Genomic DNA, 23,754 nt, shown 5'->3' with positions numbered 1-23,754 from the left:
AGTGCGAGTTGTTTAATGTTGTTGATCAAATACAGGATAGCGGCCAATATCTCCAATCAACCTATGCCAAAGAAAGCAAGGAGATCCAGATCAATTGGGTTGACTTGGAGGTCACGTGTTTGAAGGAGTTGATGAAACAAGTCTTGGAATACACCCGCATATGGATAGACATTCAGCATCAGAAATTGAAAGAGCAGAATATAACAATGGCATTCCACTCAGAAGCAAGGAAAGACGATGAAGATGATGCAAGCACAAGTGGAAGTGCTTCTCAATCATCTCACTCAAGATTTTTGAAGAGAAAAGATGATCATGGAGAAAAGGAGTCATCAAGGAAGAAGCATAAATCAAATTCGAGTCATCCTTCCTCCAGGCATGAAGAAGAGTTCAATCAGGATGAAAGCCATGAAGAACAAAGGGTAGATAAGGAGTTGAGTCAAGGAGCAAATGAATCAATGGAATCCACAGTACACAATGATAAAGGCAAAGAGAAGTCATCACAAGAACAAGAGGATTAACTAACAACTAACAGAAAGAGGCATGAAAATCATATTTCGTTGGGGTACCAACAATCTTGAATATACAGGTGCTTCTAATTAATCATATTAATGTTCACTCCAAAACCCCTTTGATTTCCAAAAGAATGGAGAGATAGATTGCAAGATAAACCCTTCTAAACCTTTAACAATCAACAAAATTGTTCATTGGGAGACCTATCTGCTCAATGAATGTGGCTAGTTTCATACATTTGGTGCTATGAAGTATGCCTCATGTTCCTATCAAGCCTGGATTCCCCAGACAGGGACAATCAAAATTTAACTTCTAGAAAAGGCATCAGGCAAGCAACTATCTTATTTGTGGTGTCACTTGGAATCTAGAAACGGTATATTAGTGTGGGATAGCCAAGCATTGTAACACAGCCCAATCCTCCATATTAGAACACATAACAATGACCTTAGAAAAGAAAATATGTCACGAAATTTGATTGCTCAGTGTGTTCTTTTAATAATTTATTGTATGCCATTAGGTCAAATTGAAACATCCCCTACCCCAATTCTTCTCCAACCAGATGAGCAATAGCATAAAACCAAAATAACTGATATATGAAACAACATTTGAACATAATATATGAATACATCCCATTTTGTTTTATATGTGAAGTGGCATGAATGAAGTCATCGCCATGAATATCTAAGATGTGTTCTTGACAACGGAAATACTTTAATGTACCATACCCAAATTAATATTCTTCCCTGTTTCCATTTGCACACATTAGCCAAACATTCACTCAACACAAACAATGCTCTTTAATCTGATCTGCAAAACTTTTAATCAACAAAGAACATTAAAGGCATCTAATATCTTAAATATGAAATCCAACTAACCAAATTGTAGCCTGTCAAGATATTGAACTTGTAAAATCAACATTTACCAAGGAAAAATCACCTTTCAGAATGACATATTGAATTCCTTATCGTATGTTTGTTCCCAAAATAAACAGCATAAATTCCAGTAGATTGGTAGCTTGATGGAGGGAGAGAAGGCGAGAGTGAGCGGTAGGGTTTCTGGGGAGTCCGATGGCGAGGAGGAAAATGCAAATGACGACGTTGGACTTGGATTCGACCTCTTCTGCATGTGCTTCTGTGTTTGGTGCGTCCGGTTGGGGGGTGTGTTGTTATTTTGTTGCCCTTCTTCTGCTAAGGGCGGTTCGGTTGGAGTTGGTTGTAGCAGCGTTGAAGGGGCTTTTACGGATGAAGACTCGTCTTTGTCTCCTTCGCTTTCTCTCACCATTTCTGCTCGTGCGCTTTACAGGAGGGTTGGTGCTGGCTTCTATACGATTGCTGGTCAGGTCTTCATTGCTAGGGTTGGGGAGACTTTGATGGCATTTGTCGTTATGAGTGTTTGGGATCCAGGTGGAGCTGTATTTGCAGTCAAAGATTTTTCTCCCCCTCTAGTTTTTGCTTTGGCAGGTCTCCTTCTGCGTTGGGTTTGGGCTGTGAGGTTGCAGGGGGTCTTTTTCCCTGTTTTTCTTTTTACCCTGTCTGCCTCTCTGTTCTTGGTCTTGTCATTTTTATCTCAATTCTCTGGGTTATTTCCAGTTTTTCCTATTGAGGTTGCCTCGTCTTTTATTGAGGTTGAGATGGTGGGTATTGGAGATAACTTCTCTCCTATTGAGGTGGAGACAGAGACTGTGGTTTTTGTTGGCAGGAGCTGGTGGGAGGCTGTTGGTGATCATTTTTGTGGATGGCAAGGTTCTGAGGTTGTTTTTATGGTTTTTCTCCCTCCCTTTGTCCCCATTGAGGCGGTGATATTGGGGGGCCTTTTGTTCTCAGATTTGAGCGCCTTCTCTTTTGTTTTGGATGCCCTATTTCTTAAGGCTGGTGTTGTGTTAGCTTCTCTTCCCTTGCTACCGAGTTTCTTTCCTTTTTCTCCTATAGAGGTGGAGATATTGGTGGTGCTTGTCTGCTGGGAATCTGTCTGCTTTTGGCCTCTTCTTTTCTTGAAGGTTTTGGGAGCCTTTTCAAAACCCATTTGTCCAGCTAAGCATTGTGGGGTTATTCTTTGGTTGTTGGACTCTGTTTTGCAGTCTGAAGTTGTGACCTTTTTGCTGATGATCTCCGTCTTTTCAGCTCCTATTGAGGTGGTTCCTTGTCCTTTAGGAGAGGTGTTGTGCTAGAAGATGGATGTTGATCAGATGTGGTGCGGTTGCTAGCTTCTTCCTATTGGTTTTGGGAGCCACTACAAAACCCAACTCGAAGGTTGGGGGAGCCTTTCAAAACCCCCCTCTTTCAGGTTTTTGCTCTTTGCTTTTCCTTTTGGTGCCTGTATTAGGTTGTGGGAGCCTTGTAAAACCCACAGACGGGCTGGTTGCTAGTAGTTTTCAAGGATCCAATCCGGCCAATTTATGCTTTTAGTTAGGATCAGGTGATGCTTTGGGTGGCCTGTGATCTTTGTTTCAGATTAAGGGAACCTGGTACAACCTTTCTTTGTTGGTTTTGGGAGCTGATTTAAAACCCAAGTTGAAGGTTAGGAGAGTCTTTCAAAACCCCATGTCCAGATTGTGAATGTATGGTAATCTGTTGTAATCTGGTGTTTGTGAAGGTTATGGGTGTCTGGATACACCCTTGGTTTTTGTTGAAGGTTAAGAGAGCCTTATTAAAACCCTTGTGCATGTATTAGCGTTGGCCTTTTCTGTTTTGGTTGAGTTTGGGCTACGGGATTTCCATGATCATATCTATTGGCAGTGTTGTATTGTGGGTTCCAGATCCTAGTAAAATCTGAGGGTTTCAGGTCCCGTCCAAACTTGTTGTATGGGGTTTCAGGTCCCCCTCAAAACCTGTTTTTTCCTTAATCAAAAACAACATAAATTCCAGCTATTTTGATTTTAATGTCAACAATTTTACAGCAAAGGCAATCAAAATTGATGCATAATTTTTGTGTATCACTCCGCTTACCACACTTTTTCTTATAGTTAATTTCAACACTGATAAGATGACAGTACCAATAAAACTCATTTTAGTAATAAGTAACCATATGGTAATATTAATAATAATATTCTCGTCAAAGCAGCAAAAATAAGACACTGTGAGTTGTAGAGAGTTTGAGATCATATTAGAGCACAAATATACTGTTAATCACAAGCAAGTTAACGAACCTCCATATGAGGTAGAAGGCTTGTGGCAGCTGCCTGTGCAATTCGAATAAATGAAGTGCAAATCTGTAACCTTGCTCGACTCATGGACACTGCCATAAGATCCTGAGTATGACCCTGAGCATACCCAAAACAATAGTCTATTTAATTTTGGCTGAACATGGGAAAGAATAATGCACTTTTTTAATTCTGAACTTTGCATAAGCAAAATTAACTCAAAATTTAGAAGCTTCACAAATGTGAGCATCATGGAAAGATGTAAATAAAGACATTCCAAACATCACCTTCTGAATTACTGGAAGCAACTTCAAAAGATCAAAGAGTTTATTAATTATGCTGCCTACTGCTTCTGGAAAATGCTTTAGATATGGCCCCATTGCATCTAAAAGCCTCCCAATAATTTCTACTTGTGCAGGTTCTGTCCAGTTTAGAGAACACAACCTCTGCAATATGCCTGAAAGCCAAAAAACAAGTAAACATCATAGATATGATAAAACAGGTAAAGGTCTAAACAAAAATAGGTTTATCACTCAATCTGGAATGTGCAAATGACCTCCAAGAATGGTATGCAATGTATGATGCACAGCAGGAGACGAAATGTTTACAGCATATGATGCCCCATCAAAAATGGCACTTATTGTTGTATCCAGTGCAAGTTGAGTGCCTTCTAAGACTGCAAGATCCTGTAAAGAGAACACTACAACTCAAATATATCTATTTCTATAGGAAAGATGTATAGGAAGACAGCAATATAACACAGACTATATCGATTGCACATGGTTGAAACCTCTAAGAAAATAAAATATTCCTTCCCAAGAATGTAAAATATGTAACTCCAAAATCAATTCATGTTCAATATATTCCTGCAATAGATGGGAGTTGTATATCGACATTTTACCTGAGAAGGAATCGACCCAACTAAATATAAATTTATCATTCCTTCAATTCTCTGAGAAATCCTTGAAGCAGCTATTACTGGCTGTTGAGCACCAATAAGGCGAATAAGCTCGATCTGAATGACACAAATGAAACTCACATTACTGGAAGGTTGAATCAGATGTAAGCATAAAAAGTGAATTTATTAACATACAAATTTTGAATTGATCAGTTATTTGAAAGGCCTTTTCTGATTTGCAAAGTGATGCAGTAATTACAATGCAAGCTATCATTAATTATCAATACACACACAGTGCAGAGTCTCCCTTATGGCTATCAATTCTAGCAATCTCTTAGCATTAACAATAAACGTTGTGGAGGATGATCAGAGAAATTTCTTAACTGAAATATCAAGTTACTAAAAATATTGCATAATGAGAATAATTACAGAAGCTCAATTAAGTTGTTGAAGCTAGAGTTCATGATGATGCAACAAATTAATTAATTTTCAGTTCCCTGATATTAGAAAACATCACTTTAATTTCTGCTGATACCAAAACAAGAGCTTCTAATGCAAAAAAGGATTTGTCTCTATGGCAGTTCACTACAGTATTCAATATGTTCAAGCATCATATTTCGTGCATTTCTGTCATGCTTGTTTACTTGTAAGGTACACAGTTCATGGCAGACACCTCCAGCTGGATGTAATGGTACTAATAAAAATGAGCATTCAGGATTACATCAATGGTTGTTGGAGCCATCTAATCAAGGATGCTGACAGGAAAAACTAGGTGAAAGAGACAGAAGTGGACCATATAAAGGCACAACATCCATAGGGTTTGATATAGTGATATGTCACATAATGGATTATAGGATCTCCTTACAGGTTTCACATTTCAATAGCTATCCAGAAACAGATTCGTCATTACCTTTCATGACTGCAAGTGGAAAAATCACTATAAAAGTTGACTCATAATCGAAGCTTGGGTGCAACCTTCGACAGTTTCAATCAAGACCTGTATGAATTATAAAAGAATTGGCTATGCTGTAACCTATCAGGGAAAACTTTGTTGGGCACCCAAAGCTATCTACAATAAACTCACTTTCAGTAACACTTGCTAATAATTTAAAGCCATACAATAAAATTGTCAGAATCTTCTTACAAGTTTAATAATGAAAGAAAAATATACCGTGCAGATTAAAGTTACTTCATCCACAGGTCAATAGAATATGTAACAGCCTCAGCAACTCGATGTTAATAGTGAAAGTGAAAAGGAAAAGAAATAAGAGGTGATAAATATTTTATTTAGCACAATTCATCACCTTTAGAAAAAAGGATAAGATTTCATCTAAGGAAATCAGGCATCAAGGATTGTTGGACATGTTTGAAAAGATTTTGCCACAAATAAGCATGACATTACCATCTCCTAGGCAGAAACTATGTCATCAAACATTATGGACAAGGCTATATATTTTTCCATGAATTTTTCCTTTCATTTAATTCTTCTGATCCAAATCATACACATTTATACCTATTTGCAAATTCCCCCTTTTCTCTCAAGGCAAGATAAGAACTTTTGGTTGTGTTTGATGCTGTCTATGGTAGTACACGTCAACAAGCCATTTATCAATACCTTGTAAATAGGTAGGTTATCAATAGTTTCCTTGTCTTTCAAACAATTGGTTTCAATGATATAACAAGACATTAGATTAATTGGCTTACCTAAAAAAGTTGTAGATCCTTCAAGTGTCTTGAAGTTTAACTCTTGATCTTGCACAATCAATTCAATTTGAGAGGGGGGGCTTTGCAAGTTGTTCATGCTTCATATGATACTTGCACCCATCTATGATATCTATAGTTATCAATATCTTGTAAAAAATGACCATGTAATATAACCCATGATAATTAAATCAAATCCATTTTTCTTTTTACACATTTCTCTATGTTGTTGAAATGTGGAAATGAACCACTTCTATACTAGAAATTCTTAAAATGATAATTCAATGTTGTTGCATATTCGATAATTAAAAAGGAGATTTGATCTTCTTATATAGAGAAATACAATACAAACTAGAATAGAAACACGAAAGAAACATTCTAAAATGAAACTAACTACGAAAAAGGAAATTATCTAAATGACCATTAAATAAAATAATAATAATTACTTTAATATCATTCCTTAATGATCATTGTACTAACTACCTATAGAAGACTAGACAAAATCTACAGGTCATTTGGCCATAAATGCATAGAAGGCTGACTCCTTCTCATAAGAACATTTTGTAGCATGAGCCTGCTGTTGAGACTCTCCCTAGTTGGACTTCTAACCAGCTTTTTTGCCCTGCCTTTTGCTTTTTTCTTCTTTTTTGAAAGTAGACCAAGGATTGGGTCCCACAGGTCATGGGGACAGTGTTCATGTTTTCAGAATCAATTTTTTATATCTCCAAGTCTAAAAAGCAAGGTAAAATCTCTAGGCTAGGGTTTTGTTCCAGATATTTCAGATAGGCAACAAGGCAGATCAAACTTGAAGATGGACATGGGAGCATGTTGTAAAAAATGTTGAGATAAGCAAATTGTTGATTACGACTATCAAAGTAATAAGTAATGCATTGTTCAAATTGATGGTGATTACTTCTCGTATTTTAGAGTTTGCCTGTTTTTTATCCCTCATCATAGTTTAGATTTTATTTCATGTATGTTAGATGAATGCAAGATCTGATAAGTATTGATTTATGGTGAATCTTTGCTCATACTTTTGATGAACAGATGGTTTTTGTTGATTGTGTAAAGTTGGTCAATACCATCTCTTGAATTATTAGGAATAGATTATAACTTCTAAACCCTTATCTCCTTTTTAGTTTTCTTGAACTCCATGATCCAAGACCCAAATCATAGAGCTTCATTGTTTAGCTCTTCATTGTGAATTGAACGAGTCAAGCATAAGTCCCCCTTGTATTTCAACCATAGAAACGAAAAAATCGCCATGAATCGCCTAAACTCGGCTAGTTCGAGTCCGAGTCATGCTCGCTGAGTCTCTGGGACTCGGACTCGGACTCGTCCCAGTCTGGCGAGCAAAATCGCTAGACTCGCTGAGTTGGCGAGTTTGGCTCAAACTCGCCAAACTCAGCGAGTCTTGAGCCCCAAACTCGGTTAATGGCTGGGTTAGTAAAATGACAAAAACAAACATTTTAAATTTTTTTTTAAAAATGAATGGTATCGTCTTTGTTCACTACAACCTCCGCCTGAGAATGAGAAAAATTAGGGTTACAACATGCCAGCCAATAGAAAAATAACACTCGATGGCTTTATTAAATAATAAGTTTTTTGGGGGCAAGGGGCGATGCCCCTTGACCCCACCTTGGGGGCGCTGCCCCCAAACCCCCGTTGAAAAATATGGGGGGAAACCGCGTCAATAGAAGTAGGGAAAATTTAACCTCTGAGTTTGACACTGATTGGATTGACCAGGTAGATATAGAGGCTGAGACTGTAGCCATGGCAGAGGAGGAGCAGAGAGCACGAGCACAGACAGGAGATTCAGAGGCAGATAGTGACACCGATATTCCTGATGTTGGTGAGCATGGCATGGTGTCACGCTGAGCAGCTATGGCTGTCGAATCATCCAGGACCTACCTTAGACGCCTTCGCAGGGGGCCGGAGCTGAAGGGTGCAGGCTCCTCTGAGCCATAGGCTTGTAGTTGTATTTACCTTTGGTATTTGTATGAAACATTTGATGATGATCATATGATGACATGGATTTTTTATTCCATGAGTTTTGTAATATTGTATACATTTGACAATATTTATATATCTATGTTTGTTATTTCCTTAAGCTACAATTTGTGTTTATGCTTATGTGATTGATGTATACTTGTGTATGTAATCAAATGAGCCGAGTTTGATGATGTTATTGTGTCTTTAAGGTGTATTCAATAAAGGGTGCCTGAAACAAGTTTTAAATCTTTAAAAATCTCTAAATTTCTTGAGTTTTTCACTTTCTCGAGTCCAGCCGAGTCTGGAGCCGAGTCTAACGCCAATCTCGAGTCCGAGTCCAAGTCCCGTTTCTTTGATTTCAACATACATAACCAAGGAAGCTATCCAACATAAAGTCGCTCGTTCGCACATATAGACCTTGGAGTCGCCTTGTGGTCTTTCTCGCAATCTTGGCACAAGTAGTGATTTTGTTCAAGAGAGGATAAAGCATCCTTAAATATTTTATTCTAATGTTCAATGAATGATAAAATGTACACCAACATAAATTGGCACTAGAAGGAGGGTTGGACATTTGGTTTATTTTCACAAGTGGACAATTACAACTGGATGGAAGCAGTATGAACTTTGAATTGCCAAATCAGAGATATGTTAGATCTCTTTTATGTCAAAAAAAAATAAAAAATAAAGAAAGTGAAAATTTTAAAAATTCAAAAAAAAAAAATCAAAAATCAAAAATCAAAAAGGATTTCTCAATGGATAGGCGATTGTTTCATATTTCTTGATGTCGAGACAGTCTCCTTGTGGACATTACTCAAATTCAGGAAGATTTGAATGCACAACTGCACCCCAAGAATTTGTCATGATTTGCCTTACCTGGGAGGTGATGGATTCATGAAACGACTAAGCATGATAAGATGAATTGCTTGACATTCTTGTCAAGGATAGATTTGGTTCTACAAGGAAAAATCTTCTTTTGGGATGTTCCAAAACCAAAATTGTGCATAAAGCCTGACAATGAGGGCAATGGAAATGATCCTTTCTCAAGATTCAGGTTGAGAATTCAAAATCAAATAGAGTTGGGCAATGAACGGCTTGAAAGCGTGTTGCTTCCTCGTTGGTGTCGGATTCACAATGAAACACACTCAGAATTTTCTTGTTCAATATGTGAAGAGGCCATCAACCAAGCTAGATGTTAGTTGGGATTATCAGAATTGCCAAGGAAATACACCCTCGGAGTGTAAAAGGGCCAAGAATAAGAAATCTGAAACAAATTGCTTCCTAGTAAATGCTTGGTTTGACGAAGAATGTAAAATTGCAAGGAGGAATTTGAGAGATCCGCACAAGGAAGAGATCAATATAAGGGTTTACAAGCAGATTTTAAAACAGAAAAAAGCTGATTTTGTGCTCACAAGGCAAGAAGAATTAATTTTCCTTACTAAAAAGAACCCCAAGTCTTTTTGGAAGGAGCTACAATCCAAGAAAAAGCAAACGGAAAACAACGTTATAGCTAAACAGTGGTTTGATTAAGCTAAACAGCTTTACGAGCAAGACGTTGGGGTGGAATCGCCTCCATTTACAACATTAATTCAAATCTTTTTACAAATCAAGAAATTGAAAGGGGTATAAAAAAGTTGGGTGTTGGAAAAGCAAAAGACTTGGTTGATCTTCAAGCGGAATATTTGAAGTGGGGTTTGAAATCTTTGGCACCACACATTATGAAATTTTTTAACAACATCATACAACAGGGTTTTCCTAAAGATTGGACTACTAGTCTTGCCATTCCTCTTTTTAAGAATGGAGATGTCAATAATCCCTCTAATTATAGGACCATTATGATTAACCCTTTGTTTGCAAAGTTATTTGGTAGCATGATAGAGAATAGAATTAGCAAGTGGGCGGAAGAGAATAGTAAGTGGGCAAAAGGGCAAGTTGGTTTCAGATCTAGGCATTCCACAGTTGATCATGGTATCACTTTGAGACATTTAATTGAAAAAAGATGGGAAGAGAAAGAAGAGATCTTTTGCTGTTTTGTTGATTTCAAAAAGGCTTTTGGCACGGTTCCTAGGGTTAAACTTTGGAAAAGAATGGAAGATCTTAGGATTCCCATTCATCTTAGAGCAGCTGTCCATAGGCTTTAGGAGGAGGTTAAAGTCAAAATCAGAACCTCTGATATTCTCTCTGAAAGCTTTAGAAGCGATATCGGGGTCAAGCAAGGGTGTTCGTTATCTCCTACGTTGTTTGGTTTATACATTGACAAGTTGGAAGAGTGGTTAAACTCTCAAGATGGTGATGGTGTTCGTCTGGGTGAATTTGTGATAAAAATTTTGCTTTATGCGGATGACCTCATTCTTATTGCTAAAACAACTCTTGGTTTGCAAGAGCATTTGTATGCTTTGGAGCACTTTTGTAGAACGGTCGGGATGCAAGTCAATATCAGCAAGACAAAAAATCATGGTTTTTTCTAATAAGAGGAAACGAAACCAACATAAGTTTTACTTTGAAGGCAGTATTCTTGAAGAAGTTTCATTCTATAAATATCTTGGGATTGACTTTAACAAAAATCTAAATTGGGATGGTTGCAGGAAGAAGAGAATCCTAGGTGGTTGGAAAGCTTGGTATGCTCTTTAGAATAGATGTAGAGAAGCAGAGCTTTGGGATTGGAAGGCCTCCCTAACTCTTTTTGGGCTTTTAGTTCTTCCTGTTATTCTCTATGGTTGTGAATTATGGGCCAGCAGCACTTCAGGTTCACAGTGGAAGTAGATCGAGCAAATCCAAAAGCACTTGATAACAAGCAAGTTCAAGATTAAAAATACAGTTCCTTATGATATCATAATGAGTGAGACTGGGGCTGCTCCTATTGAAGCTATTGCTATGGTTTGTCTCATTAGTTATCTCAAAAGAATTGGGCAAATGGAGGAAAGCAGATGGCCTAAAGCGGTTTTCAATGACACCTTGTGCAAAAGAAAGAAGACTTGGATGCAACAAAACATCAAATGGTTGAGTAAATGGAATATCTACCTAAATTCGTGCCCCACAAATAGTAAAGAGATAAAGGCTTTTGTTATGGATAAGTTTCACAAGTGGGCTTGGGGTAATGATTTAGCGAGAAAGAAAAAATATTATATCAAGGAGTTCAATCCTACTTTTGATCATCATCAAAAAGCTTATATAAGGGCTAATATTTTGTGGAAAGTGAAGTGTATTATTGCTCAATCAAGAACTAACTCTCATCAGCTTCATAGTGAAACTGGTCGTTGCAAAAGACCAAACAAAACTTGGGAGGAAAGAGTGTGTATTTTTTGCACATCTGGGAAAGTTGAAACCGAAAAACACTTCATTTTAGAGTGCGACACCTTCAAAGATGTTAGGGACAAGTATAATAAATTATTGACTAAGGGATATTGGTATGATTTTTTCAGCGAGGATTTTGTCAAGAGGTTGGGGCCACTTGTCAACATTTTACACAGAAAGCGGGCAGATTTGCAGAAATCGGTTAGATCTGATGTGCTGTCCCATAGACTTTGTTAAGTCTCGTGGACATTAATATAATTTTCTTTCTTTCTTTCTTACATCTAGAACGAGCATCTTAGTCTTGAAGAACAAAGCATTGCAACATCATCAGGTTGTGAAGGAAGAAAATTGGAAGAAGATATTGAATCAAGCATTCAAGTAGATGAAGATTGTTCCTACATCACACTAGAACGAGAGGCCATTGAAATAAAGATCAAAGAAGCAATGGAATACATTGAAGCAAGGGGAACCACCCAAGGTAGCTGTCAGCATATGGAAGCAAATGAATATACGGAATTGCAAGTTAATGAAGATCATCAGGAGCAAGAAATGGAGAACTTAGCTCAAAATAGAGATGGTGTCAGAGGTTCCAGTGCACTTTAAGAAGGAATAGTCCTTGATGAAAAAGTTCGTTCATGCATGAACAAGATGGAAGAAATGATAAGCGGCTTGATGCAAGATGGAATGTTTGATGATCAATGGGTTACCAAGATGGAAGCAAAATATGAAATGCAATTCGCATTGGCACTTGATCCAATGATCACAGTCAAGGAGGAATTGTCGGACTAAATTGAAACAAATGGAACACTACCTGATGAACAAATAACTATGACAGAGACAGAAAATGAAGAACAATTCAGGTTGGGGCTTGATCCATTGTTAGCGGTTCAAAAGGAGCCAGCACATGAAACATTCCAAATTTCCAAATTCCCCTTTGAATCCGATTCCCGCCACACTCTACCAAGTTTGGGACGTGATGTTGATCTGCATGTTTCAAATGCAAGTGGTATGGTTCACCATCAACTCCAACCTCCTGATGAAGCAATGGATGACAAGCAAGAATTCATGTCTGCAAATGAAGACCACCAGGTTGTATCTTTCCCTACTGTTGACTATAAAGAATATCATTTTGATTATGGAGATTTAGGAAAGACAACTTGTTTATTGATCAATCATGGTCCGGACGAGTTGCCCCAGTCACTAATCTTTCCTAAAGTTTTGCTTGAGTTTTAGATTTGTACTTTGGAAGAATATTTTTTTGAGTTTAAAGATAAGTTTGCTAAGCTTCGCACTGTGACTGTTGCTTTGTTGTTGCTACACATCCTAAGAAATCATGCTAGGAGTTGTCTATACTTAGGTCTTTTGAGTGTTGTTCACTTAAAAAATTCGGGTTTGTTTAGAGTAGGTTTTCTTTCATGGTTCTAGTCTCAGTTTGCTTTGTTTGCTTTAAGTTAGTTGTTTTGCTTTCTTGGTTTAGTTTTCTTGTACACTTTGTTTGGCTTTCTTGGTTTAGTTTTCCATTTGTGAAGAGTGTTGTATCTTAAGAACTCTAGCGTCTGTACTAAACTATGTTCAGTCCATTTCTTGGCTAAATATTTATGAAGTACTTTTGAATCCAAGGTTCTTTTTCAACTTCATCCTTTGGCTAGATCTTGTACTTGACCCGAAAGGGGATCATTTATTGTATCTTCGCACCAATATCCTATGATTACTATATTTTTACACACTTAAAATTCTTTAAGTCAATGTAGTCTCCTAGGTGGAGTCATGGCTAAACAAAAGAAAATCATCAAAGGTCTTACTTCAACACCACTATAATGCTCACGCCCATGTGAGCTTCATTGCTTAGGAGCCAAAGTGTGGAAATATGTGAAAAGAAAAGAAAAAAATGAAAAATCAAAGCACTTGGCTTTGGGTGTGCGGAAATCTCTATAGGTGTACCCTCAATAACAAAGAAAAATAAATCGTTGGAAGTAGAGCAATCTCCGTGAGATTATAGAGATAACCTCGCCGGGGCTATGAATGCTCACCAAGAGCGAGGCTCTATCCAAGGATGCTTTTGGAGTTGAGACAAACTACACAACTCACAATGGTGGAATCGAAGGATCATATTGTTCTTATGAGACAGAAATGAATGCATTTTGCACACACTTGGGTAATCCGAGATGAGGTGTCTTGATCCAATCTAAGATTTTGCTTCCTTTTGAGTATGTTTTCTAGTCATTTGATGGGCTGGAGGTAATTTTCCAAAGTCTCTAGGTATAGATTGGTCTTATCTTTGAAATGTTCGGGAACATTTATTCGGGTTGACGCTAGATGTTGTGACCCTTTTCACACATCGCCCCATTGCAAATGAGGACCCCCTGTATTTTTTACTTTTTAGGGTTTTGCCTTGGCGTGGCAACTACTAATTATCAGTCTTTTTGCAATAAGGAGTTAGAGTTTTTGAGAGTCATCCCAAGTCACATGGAGGAATCATGCTCAGAAATGTGTCTGGACATAGTCAAGGTGCTCAGAAGGCCTGAAGGACGAAGATCGCAATTGCTTAGGGTCAATTCTGACACTTGCCAATTTTTAAGGAATTCTGCTTTTTTATTTTTGGCACTTTAGGACGAATCCGGAAAGCAGCTTTTTTGACTTGCTTTTTGCTTGTTTCTTATTTTTTGAAAGTAGACCTAGGATTGGGTCCCACGAGTCATGGGGACAGCGTTCATGTCTTCAGAATAAAAAATTTGTATCTCCAAGTCTAAAAAGCAAGCTAAAATCTCCAGGCTAGGGTTTTGTTCCAGATATTTCAGATAGGCAACATGGTAGATCAAACATCAACATGGGTAATCAAACTTGAAGATGGCGATGGGAGCATATTGCAAAACATGTTGAGATAAGCAAATTGTTGTTTACGACCGCCAAAGTAATAAGTAATGCATTGTTCAAATTGATGATGATTACTTCTCCTGTTTTGGAGTTTGCATGGTTCTTATCCCTCATCATAGTTTAGATTTTATTTCATGTATGTTAGATGAATGCAAGATCTAATAAGTATTGATTTATGGTGAATCTTCGCTCATACTTTTGATGAACAGATGATTACTTTGTCGATGCTTAACTTCTGTCTGGATGAATATTGTTTGATTTGATGGTAGTTATTCATGACATGAAAATCATAAGCACATCCCTTGAAGATTGCACCCACTTTGTGTAGTTGTCCTAGCATGGCGAAGCAAATTGTTGTTATTAGGTTCACCTAGTCAATACTGTCTCTTGAATTCTTAGGAATAGATTAGAACTTCTAAACCCTTATCTCCTTTTTAGTTTTCTTGAACTCCATGATCCAAGACCCAAATGATAGAACTTCATTATTTAAATCTTCATTGTGAATTGAACGAGTCAAGCGTAAGTCCCCCTTGTATTTCAGCATACATAACCAAGGAAGCTATCCAACATCAAGTCCCTTGTTCGCACATATAGACCTTGGAATCGCCTTGTGGTCATTCTCACAATCTTGGCACAAGTAGTGATTTTGTTAAGGAGAGGATAGAGTATCCTTGGATTTTTTATTCTAATGTTCGGTGAATGATAAAACGTACACCAACAGGACTCCAAGTATGCAATTTCTTGTTCTGGTATCAATATTCTCTAAATTTGAATAATTGCATTGGTGTTCTAAATAAATCAAAACTCAAAATTTTCTATCAGTCCTTTATAAAATTGTACTTTGGTTCAAACGGCATTGTTTCCATGCATATGTTTCATGGTTGAACTCCAAACTACCAATTGGCATTTAAACAAAAACCAAACTTTGGCGAATAAACTTAAAACCACTTCAATCAACACCAAAACAAATCAGAAAAATTGGATCAGAATATGAGGGGACCTTCCAAAATTCTAGGTAATGAAAACACGAATTTTATTAAAAATTCATCAAAAAAATATTTCTGTTATATTCAAAGAGAGAAATTAATTTAAACATGGGCCTATAGTTTTCAATTCCTTGCGGAATTGAAATTCCAATCTGATATTCCTAACTGTTTAAGTCTGAAATTTTAAAAGTTAAAAACATTGCAAAAAGTGGGTTGTTAATGTTAAGTTTACTAGGTGCATATGTATTTCTCAGGCATCACACGAATATAATTCATAGACCCACGCAGCAGATCTATTTTCCACGATATCACAATGATGTGCACAGCAAGTCATACACAAGGATCGTATTATGTGAATGGCAAGTAACTTCTTTTCAACATTTCTAATGTTCTCGTTTGAAGGGATAAATACCTGGAACCGAAGACGTGAAAAGACACGACCCCAATCGAGGTGTCACTACAAGGACGGGGTGCAATATGAATAGAAACCCGATAGACAAACAATTATTAGTTATCCATTAACAAATGAATGTTAACAAAAAGAATCATAAATGGAAAAATAAAAAGCAGTTAGTAAATTAAAAATCACATATATATAAGACAGCGATATCTCTCGCTGCTACAATAACATCAACACTCCCTCTTAGCTAGGGAGATATTTTTCTAAATATCCATATCATGTAGTCTCTCAACATGACACTCATAATGGCTACACCCATTTGTGGAAGAAAGTTCATCAAAGAGTCGCACAACGTGATATCGTCATGGAGTCACTCAACATGACGTCCACAATGGCTACTCCCATGCGTGGAAAGGAATATGTGCACAAGTGCCCATCACGGGTCATTCAACGTGATGTCATCATGGAGTCACTCAACATGACGTCCAACATGGCTACTCCCAGAGGGTGGATAAACACAAGAAAGAGAATCATCATGGAGTCTCTCAACGTGATGTTGTCATGGAGTCACTCAACATGACATCCACCATGGCTACTCCCAGAGGGTGGAAAGAACCACATCTCTGTCTTGTTGACGTGTTTTTATGACAACGACTAACACTAAATAAAGTCACCAACGGTCACCTTATCCTCTCTTGATCAAGATTAGTCTGTATGCTAGGATTGCTTAAAGTTCAAATGGCTAATTCCAAGGTTCCTTCAGTGCGTGGACGTGACTCAGATGTTTGATGGGTTTGTTGATAACCCAAGGGGCCTTACATGTGTTCAATTGAAGAAAACTCATGCAAGCTCAAGGATTTCTGCACAAATGATTTGCAATGAAAGCTCTAGCTTTAGATCTTTTGGATTTTTTCAAATTATGGAGAAAGTAAATGAGAATGGGGTAGAGAGAACTATGTTAAAGCTAATCTAATCCTAAGAACAGGAGACAGGATAACTCATGCAAAATCAAACCACGCTTTGGTTCGCCAGCAGAGCACAACTACACGAAGGTGGTGCAATCTTCAAAGGGTGCGTGGAGGTTTTTCAGATCATCAATATAGACCATCGGATCGAACAATCTTTATTGATGATCGAAGTTAAGCGTATACACATCAAAAGGCTCAAGCTAACTTTGCACGGTATACAACAATCAAATGCACACCAAAAGTATGAGCTCGGATTCTGCAACAAGTGATCCTATCAAATCCAATTCTCCTAACAACGTATAAGCAAATCTAATCTAATTGAAGAGAGCAAGACCACGCAGATTGCCAAAATAGAACAAGAATACACCATCAAAATCGAACAATGTATTAAGTTGGCTACTTCACAATCCTGATGCAACAATCTCAGATAATAACCTCTCCTCCCTTTACAAATGAGGGGGGTCACCCCTTTATATAGGCCTCAGGCCATGCAAACCCTAATTAGGGTTTCACCCCAGAAGATTCCCCACTCAAGATGCAACAAGGTGGGAATCGGCAATTAATAACCCATCATGCCAATATACAATTAATTCAAAAGCCTAAAAAAGGACCCACTAGTGCATTAAATGCACCCCATGATGTTGATTATGCCCAAAATATAATAAACACCTCCATGCACGAATAAATGTCCATCATTCTTCATGTGACAGCGACATGCATGGAGAATCTGTCATAAAACCATAAATGAGGAGGTTGCATGCAAGAAGATTCCTCATCCGACGGCGACATGCATTGACTGGACCAACACTTAGTCAAAATACCCCCAGCAGTAAATACGCCACCACAATTCAATTAAAAGATTCTCCTCCAAGAATGGACGACCATTATCCCGCTCATTTATGGCATATGCAATGAATTTGTTGACAACGGCTTCCAGCTCTCCGATGGAGACACTTGGCACATTTTCAATGTCGAATTGCATCAAGGCAATTTCCTCCTCGCTTCTGGAAAAGATATTTTCCCACTCTATCATGATTTCCTGCATCTTCTTCATTATACCGGAAAATGAAGAAACATTTGCAAAATGTTCCTTAGGGAATGAACCTACGAAGAAGAACTCGTGCAACTGAGTTTTCAAGGAGTTTACCGTTATCCTGCCATCATTGAGTTTCCTTATGAACAATGCCTCAATTGCACTGATGATTTCCTCCTGCACCCCTATGATGGAATCTTTCAAAGTAAAGGATTCTACGCTAAATTTATCAAAGGTGTTATTTCCTGAACAAATGGCATAGAACCATTGGGGAAAGTCATAAGCTTCATTTTCGTGAATTACTTTCCCATCAATCAAAATTTGCCTTGGAATCTTTGTCAGAGCCCTGAGTCGCGGAATGGTTAAGTCCTAGTATATGTGCACATCCTCCCATAATCCTTTTGTTGTCTCTAATCTGCTCAGGAGGGCCACGAAGTTTGAATGAAGTTGAGCCAGGTCCTCAATGAATTTTCCCGCTTTAGTGTAAACATCTTCTATCCATTCCCTGGAATTTTGCGCCATCACTCTAATAACTTCTGCATCATCAACAACTTCCTTAGGGAGGGAGGAAGGAGGAGTGAATGAAGGACCTGCCTCCCTGAGGGGTCTTTTGAAACTCTTGATTTTCTTGCCTCAACTGCTTACATTTCGCCTTTGATTTCAGCATCTTTTCCCTCATGGCTAAGGAAGATTCTTCAAAGTCTCCCATTACTTGACCTGTGGAAGCATGGCCAAGATTAATCTGTCTAATAACATAATCCTCCTGCCTGATTTTGTTTGTCTTTGTCTATTGTAGGCTCAGCAATGTGCAGGGTCTGAGATCCAGATTCTTCCTTGACAACCTTGGAAAATTTCCGGGGAGCCTTCCTTTCTGCTAGCTGATCCATCATTTTCAACAATTCTTCCAACTTCCAAGCTAGATCAGTTTCCCTTTCTGATTCCCTTCTCAGCCTTCCCACCAACCAATCTGGAGTGGGGATGGAGTGATTATGATCCTCTACGTGCTCCTGTTCCTGTGACTCTTCCTCCATTTCACCAAGGATAGCTTCGAAGCTATCCTGGCGAGCCTCTACCTGATGTGGGGGACTTTCTTGTCTTTGACTTCTTGGCTGATGGTGTCCCTATGAAGTGTTAATGCTGAGTATATCTGATGTCGGAATGCTCTTTGGAAGTGGACTTGTTGGATGTGGAAACATCTCTACCTCCTGCACACTCGAGGAACTTGCTGGTGACTGCTCCCTCTCTATCCTTGCTTTCTTTTGTGGAGGTTCTTCCTGTTGGACTTCCTGTTGAACCTCTTGTGAGATTTCCTGTTGGATTTTCTGTTAAGCCTCTTGTGGGATTTCCTGCTAGATATCCTTCTTCTTTGCTGTCCTCGGTCTCTTTGGGGCAGTTTTTCCTTTATCCATCTGAACTTCCCCTCCTACCTGAACCTGTGAAGAGCCCTCAGTTGCCTCACTGTGGGAATCTAAACTTCCCATTAGCTGATATGTCAAATGAACTATCCCTTCCACCAACTTCCTTATATGCCCGTCAATCCAGTGCTTAGTGAATTTCAGCACTAGCCTAGCTAAGACACTCAAATCATCCATTTCGAGCTCTGATCAATTTGGCAACTGAATGGGCTAATCTTTCACTTTCTCAAATTTAGGTTGTACAAAATCTGAATCCTCCTTCAACTGATCTGGCACCTGATAAATTTCACTTAACCTGATGGTGTGTTGACGTGTCTGAAATCGCATTGCTGCAAACTCCATATGGCCAACACAGAATAGAATAACCAGCTAAGTATTCTATCCTCTCTTGAGATAAGGAAGTCCCTAATGCTATTTTCTGCGTTTTGATCAAAGGGGATAACCTCAAGGTTTTGTTTGTCAAGTCTTGACTACAGGATTACTCAGTAGTCTGATGAGTTTATGTTGGAAACACAAGGGGGACTTACGTTGGATGGGTAATTTATAGATAAGTTCCCTGGAACTTTTATGATCTTTTTATCAAATGATTTCGGTTAAGTTGATACTATTTTGATGGGACTGCAGATTTTCTGGATTAAAAAAAAGGGGGAAAAGGAGGGAAGGATAGGGAGAGAGAGAGAGATACATGAAATGTAAATTTTAACTAAGATAGCAGTTTCATCAAACAGACGGAAGCCTCCAAATAACAAGACTAAGCATTACCAGCTACTCAAGCACAGTGTTTGCATAAATCTAGTGCAATCTTCAAAGGAAAATAAGATTTTTCATGTTATCACATACAACATCAGAACTTTTACATTCATAGTGAGTATTCAATAACCGAACTAAGCATGAAAGGTCTAGATTAACCATGCAGAGAGAAAGGCAATCAGTCGTTCCCCAATGGTGTGGACTGCGAGGATTCTATCAGATGTTTGCTTGAAAATGCTATGTAAAAGAAATAAACATAACTGAAAGATTTCAAAATTAAGTGAAGAAGGAGACCATGCACTCACAAGGAAACTTGAAAACAGTCTTAATCTTTGCATTAATTCCTGTAAATTTCACCAGAGCTTTTGCAACAATCCAAGAACTTCTTACAAAATAAGGGAAAACCAGTCCCTTAAATAGGCTTCAAAAAAGGATGAATGGCCCAGATTTAATCTAAACAAGTGGCCCAGATTCATCCATAAAGCATGGCTGCCCATACCCATAAATGGGATGCAAATATCAACAACCACCCCCAAAGGAGCAATAACTACCTAAAAAGGTAATTACAATAATTCCAAAAAGGTGCATTAATAAAGTTTTACATTTTGTTGACCAAAAGTCAAATGTCACCTTTTGGTGCAAAAGTGCACTTTTAAGATTTAGAGAGAAAAAGGCACTTTTGAGAAATCACTTTCTCTATTTCAGTCTCACTCATTTTCTAGAAATTGATCTTCGCCATGCAAATATTCCCGCCATAGATCACGACCTATTGCGCGTTCCTCACGAACATATTCCTAGAACCTGATGCATAATTTGAAAAGCAGACTGAATGGAAGCATGGGAGGATGGCGAATTTTGTCTTGCATGCCTTCGAGATACTGGTCTACGTGCTTTAAACCGTCCTTCCAGCTGGAGCGATTACGCTCAAAGCATAATATGTCTGAATGGAACTGACCAACAAAACTCAAGTCCTTAGCAGAATAGGTAATCCTATCCGTTCCCAATCTTTCTTCCCAGTCTAGTTGGATTGCATCATCGGACAAGTCGTTTATCCATCCCGAAACCATTGATCGGAGGATTGTCTTACCTAGTTCTTGCATGTTTCCCAGAATCACCTCACATGCGTCATTCTCTTTGTCAATAATTTCTTTGGTGTCGTTTTTCATGGTGATAGTCCAGTACCATTCCTTAAGAGTACTGATGCTATGAGGATCTAGGATGGCAGACAATGTAGGAATCTGCACGTGTGTCCAGAAAAGAGCTCTCATGAGGGGAAGGGTAGTGGCAGCCACTTCGTGCATGTGGAGCGATTCCCTCTTTACCTCTAATAACTTGACTAGAGTGAGTTCTCGATGGCAGGCCATTTCTTTTACTTCCTCAAGGATTCGCTCTCCCCTTTTCTTGATGTCTTGTATCCATTCCTTGACGGCCCTTGCGGTGTCCCGTACTCCTTCAAATTCTGTTGTGGTCCTTTGCGCCAATGCCGTCGAGGGAATATGGGATTCGGAGGCATTGTGTAGTGGCCTTAGGAGTTGATCAATGTATCCCTCGGCTTGCTCAGCACGAGCCTGATACTTGTCCTTTTTAGCTGTTATCTCCTCGAGCTGCCTGAGTATATTCTGCACTGAATCCTTGAATTCTTCTTTTTCTTGCTCCTTAGTGGCTCGTCCGATGGGGACAGTTGTGATGCTATAATCTGCCAATGTAATCTGATCTACTGGCTTGTCTACAAGCGGAGTGGCAATGTGAAGAGTGCAGTTCCTTTCCTCGTCTTTGGTCACCCTAGAATATGCCTTGGGCTTTTTCTTCCCCTTAGCTTTTGCTTGGTCTATGCGCGAGAAGATATCCTCTAGATCAATAGGTGGTTTGGTGGCGGCCTTGCGCTGGGCTTTGGCAATCAACCATTCTTGAGGCACTGTTTGGGCTGATAATAAGGTTAAGTCTGCATTCTATTCTTTGACGTTTTCAGCCGACTCATCACAGATTCACAGCTGCTCTACTACCGGAGGAGTGGAAGAGGTGCGAAGTTCTTTGCTTGCAGCTGAATTTTCTCCTATTTCACTGAACAACTGTCTGGCATCTTCATGTGATGGTTGTTCTTCAATCCTTTCAAGCTCATGAGTCTCATCTATCCTTTGCTCTCCTTCGACGGTAGAGTCATCTTTGGCTGTATTGTGGAGCAGCAACTCGTGGCGGCTCTGTTGAGTGGGTTTATGCACTTTGACCCCCTGGGTGGATGGAATCTCTCCTTCCTCTATTTGGTTGTCCAGTTCAGTCGATTCAAGGGCTCTTAGCTCAACTCCTAGCATGTCAGGTGCGGGAGGATCATCAGTTCCAAACGCATCAATGTCACTTTGAGAAGGCGGAGCAAGTATATAATCTAATTCCACTACATCGTCGGACGAACTGGGGTCCTTTGACGATGACGTGACCTCTGGTCTCCTTATAGGAATCTTCTCCCTTCTTGTTCTTTTGGATGTCCGAGTCCCTCTACAAGCCTTAGCCTTCTTTCTCATCTCAGGTTTCTCAATTTCTTCCTTGGGTGGACTGGACGTTCCCTCATCTTCAGAGGACTGAGAATCAAGGCTACCCATTAGGTGGTAGGTGAATTGGACTCCTTTGCGTATTAGCCTCTCAATCTGCTGATGTAACCATTGATCTGTGTACCTTGCTGGGGCTGTCATGACTGCCTCGAAATCAGTGATCGGGTCCTAGGACCAATCAACGCCTGGCAAGAGATGCCTTACTGCTTTAAACTCTCGAACCTGGAGGCAATTCCCTGAATCTGTGAGCTGATCTGGGACCTGACGGTATTCAAAGAGTCGCATTTGCTGCACACTCAGTCTAGAATATTCCCGCCTCCGGACCTCGTAGTCATCAGAGCAATTCTTCCAATAGTCTTCAACTGATTCCTTTGCCCTGTACCGCCTGCCATAGGCTCTCTTCGCCAGATTATCATGATCAAAGTATTTTCTCGGAAAATGGTCCTATAGACCATAAGAGGCCAGCTCTGCGAGGGATTCCTCTGCTAGGGTAGGGGTCTTCAGGTGGACATCATGGTTGCCTATGATCATGGGGAACGTGAATCCAGCCTACTTGCTTTCCCTGAGTAAGATGTCGGTCGGATGTGACTGCCTTGCGACCTCCATAAGAATTATTTTGTCAGTTGGGTACCATGGAAGTCGGAGAGGGGCACCATCAAAGCCCGCTATTCGGATATAGGAGAACCTTGGGAACTGAATGAACTAGTCTCCATACCTCTGTACCAGAATAATAGCTTGCTCTGAAATCCTTATGTGTAATCCTCCTTGCATTAGCTTGACCAGGCGCATTGTGAACGTGTCATTCACGCGCTCATATTGGCCAACTGCATAAGCTGGGCTGCTCTTTTCCCTCTGGGCAATATCTTGGTAGTGCAGCTGCGGGTAACAATCATAGACCTTTACCTAACCAGGCCCGTTCCCGATTTCACCTTTCATTATCAAACCTGGCAACGGCTGGTTCTTGGCGAACATGTAGACCAAGTGAGAGGTCATAGTGAAGTATTTCTTCGTTTCAAGCTCTATCAGCTGGGTGTTGATGTTGTCGCTTATGATCTGGGCCCAGTCGAATTTAGACTTCCCAGCAAAGACTTACTCTGTGAAATAGAACATCCACTCTTCAAAGTAGTTGGATTTAGGAAGTCCCATAACTCGGCTGAGTAATGTGACCATATCCCCATGTTCATTATGAAAATCACTTCTTGGGGTCTTTTTCACAATTCTGGCACTTGGGAGCCTTTTCTCCTTGTACCACTC

At 39.2% G+C, this 23,754-nt stretch overlaps 1 protein-coding gene across 4 annotated transcripts in view; it reads right to left on the bottom strand.

The window, feature by feature from the left end:
* Positions 1–23,754, bottom strand: part of LOC131063594 (protein HASTY 1) — a 164,095-nt gene that overhangs the window by 57,940 nt on the left and 82,401 nt on the right. For all 4 annotated transcript variants that reach the window (XR_009372324.1, XM_057997460.2, XM_057997458.2 and 1 more), the window contains 4 exons: positions 4,551–4,664; positions 4,206–4,335; positions 3,937–4,106; positions 3,656–3,769 (listed from right to left, as the gene is read on the bottom strand). Coding sequence is in view for 3 of the 4 variants with exons in the window: in XM_057997460.2 (XP_057853443.2) it covers positions 3,656–3,769; positions 3,937–4,106; positions 4,206–4,335; positions 4,551–4,664 (528 nt within the window). In the remaining variant the exon portion in view is untranslated. The remainder of the gene's footprint in view (positions 1–3,655; positions 3,770–3,936; positions 4,107–4,205; positions 4,336–4,550; positions 4,665–23,754) is intronic.

This window comes from Cryptomeria japonica, chromosome 4 (assembly GCF_030272615.1).
Source record: "Cryptomeria japonica chromosome 4, Sugi_1.0, whole genome shotgun sequence".
NCBI classification, from domain to species: Eukaryota; Viridiplantae; Streptophyta; class Pinopsida; order Cupressales; family Cupressaceae; genus Cryptomeria; species Cryptomeria japonica.
The sequence above is the reverse complement of the archived record's forward strand: the minus strand, read 5'-3'. Positions and strand labels throughout refer to the sequence as shown.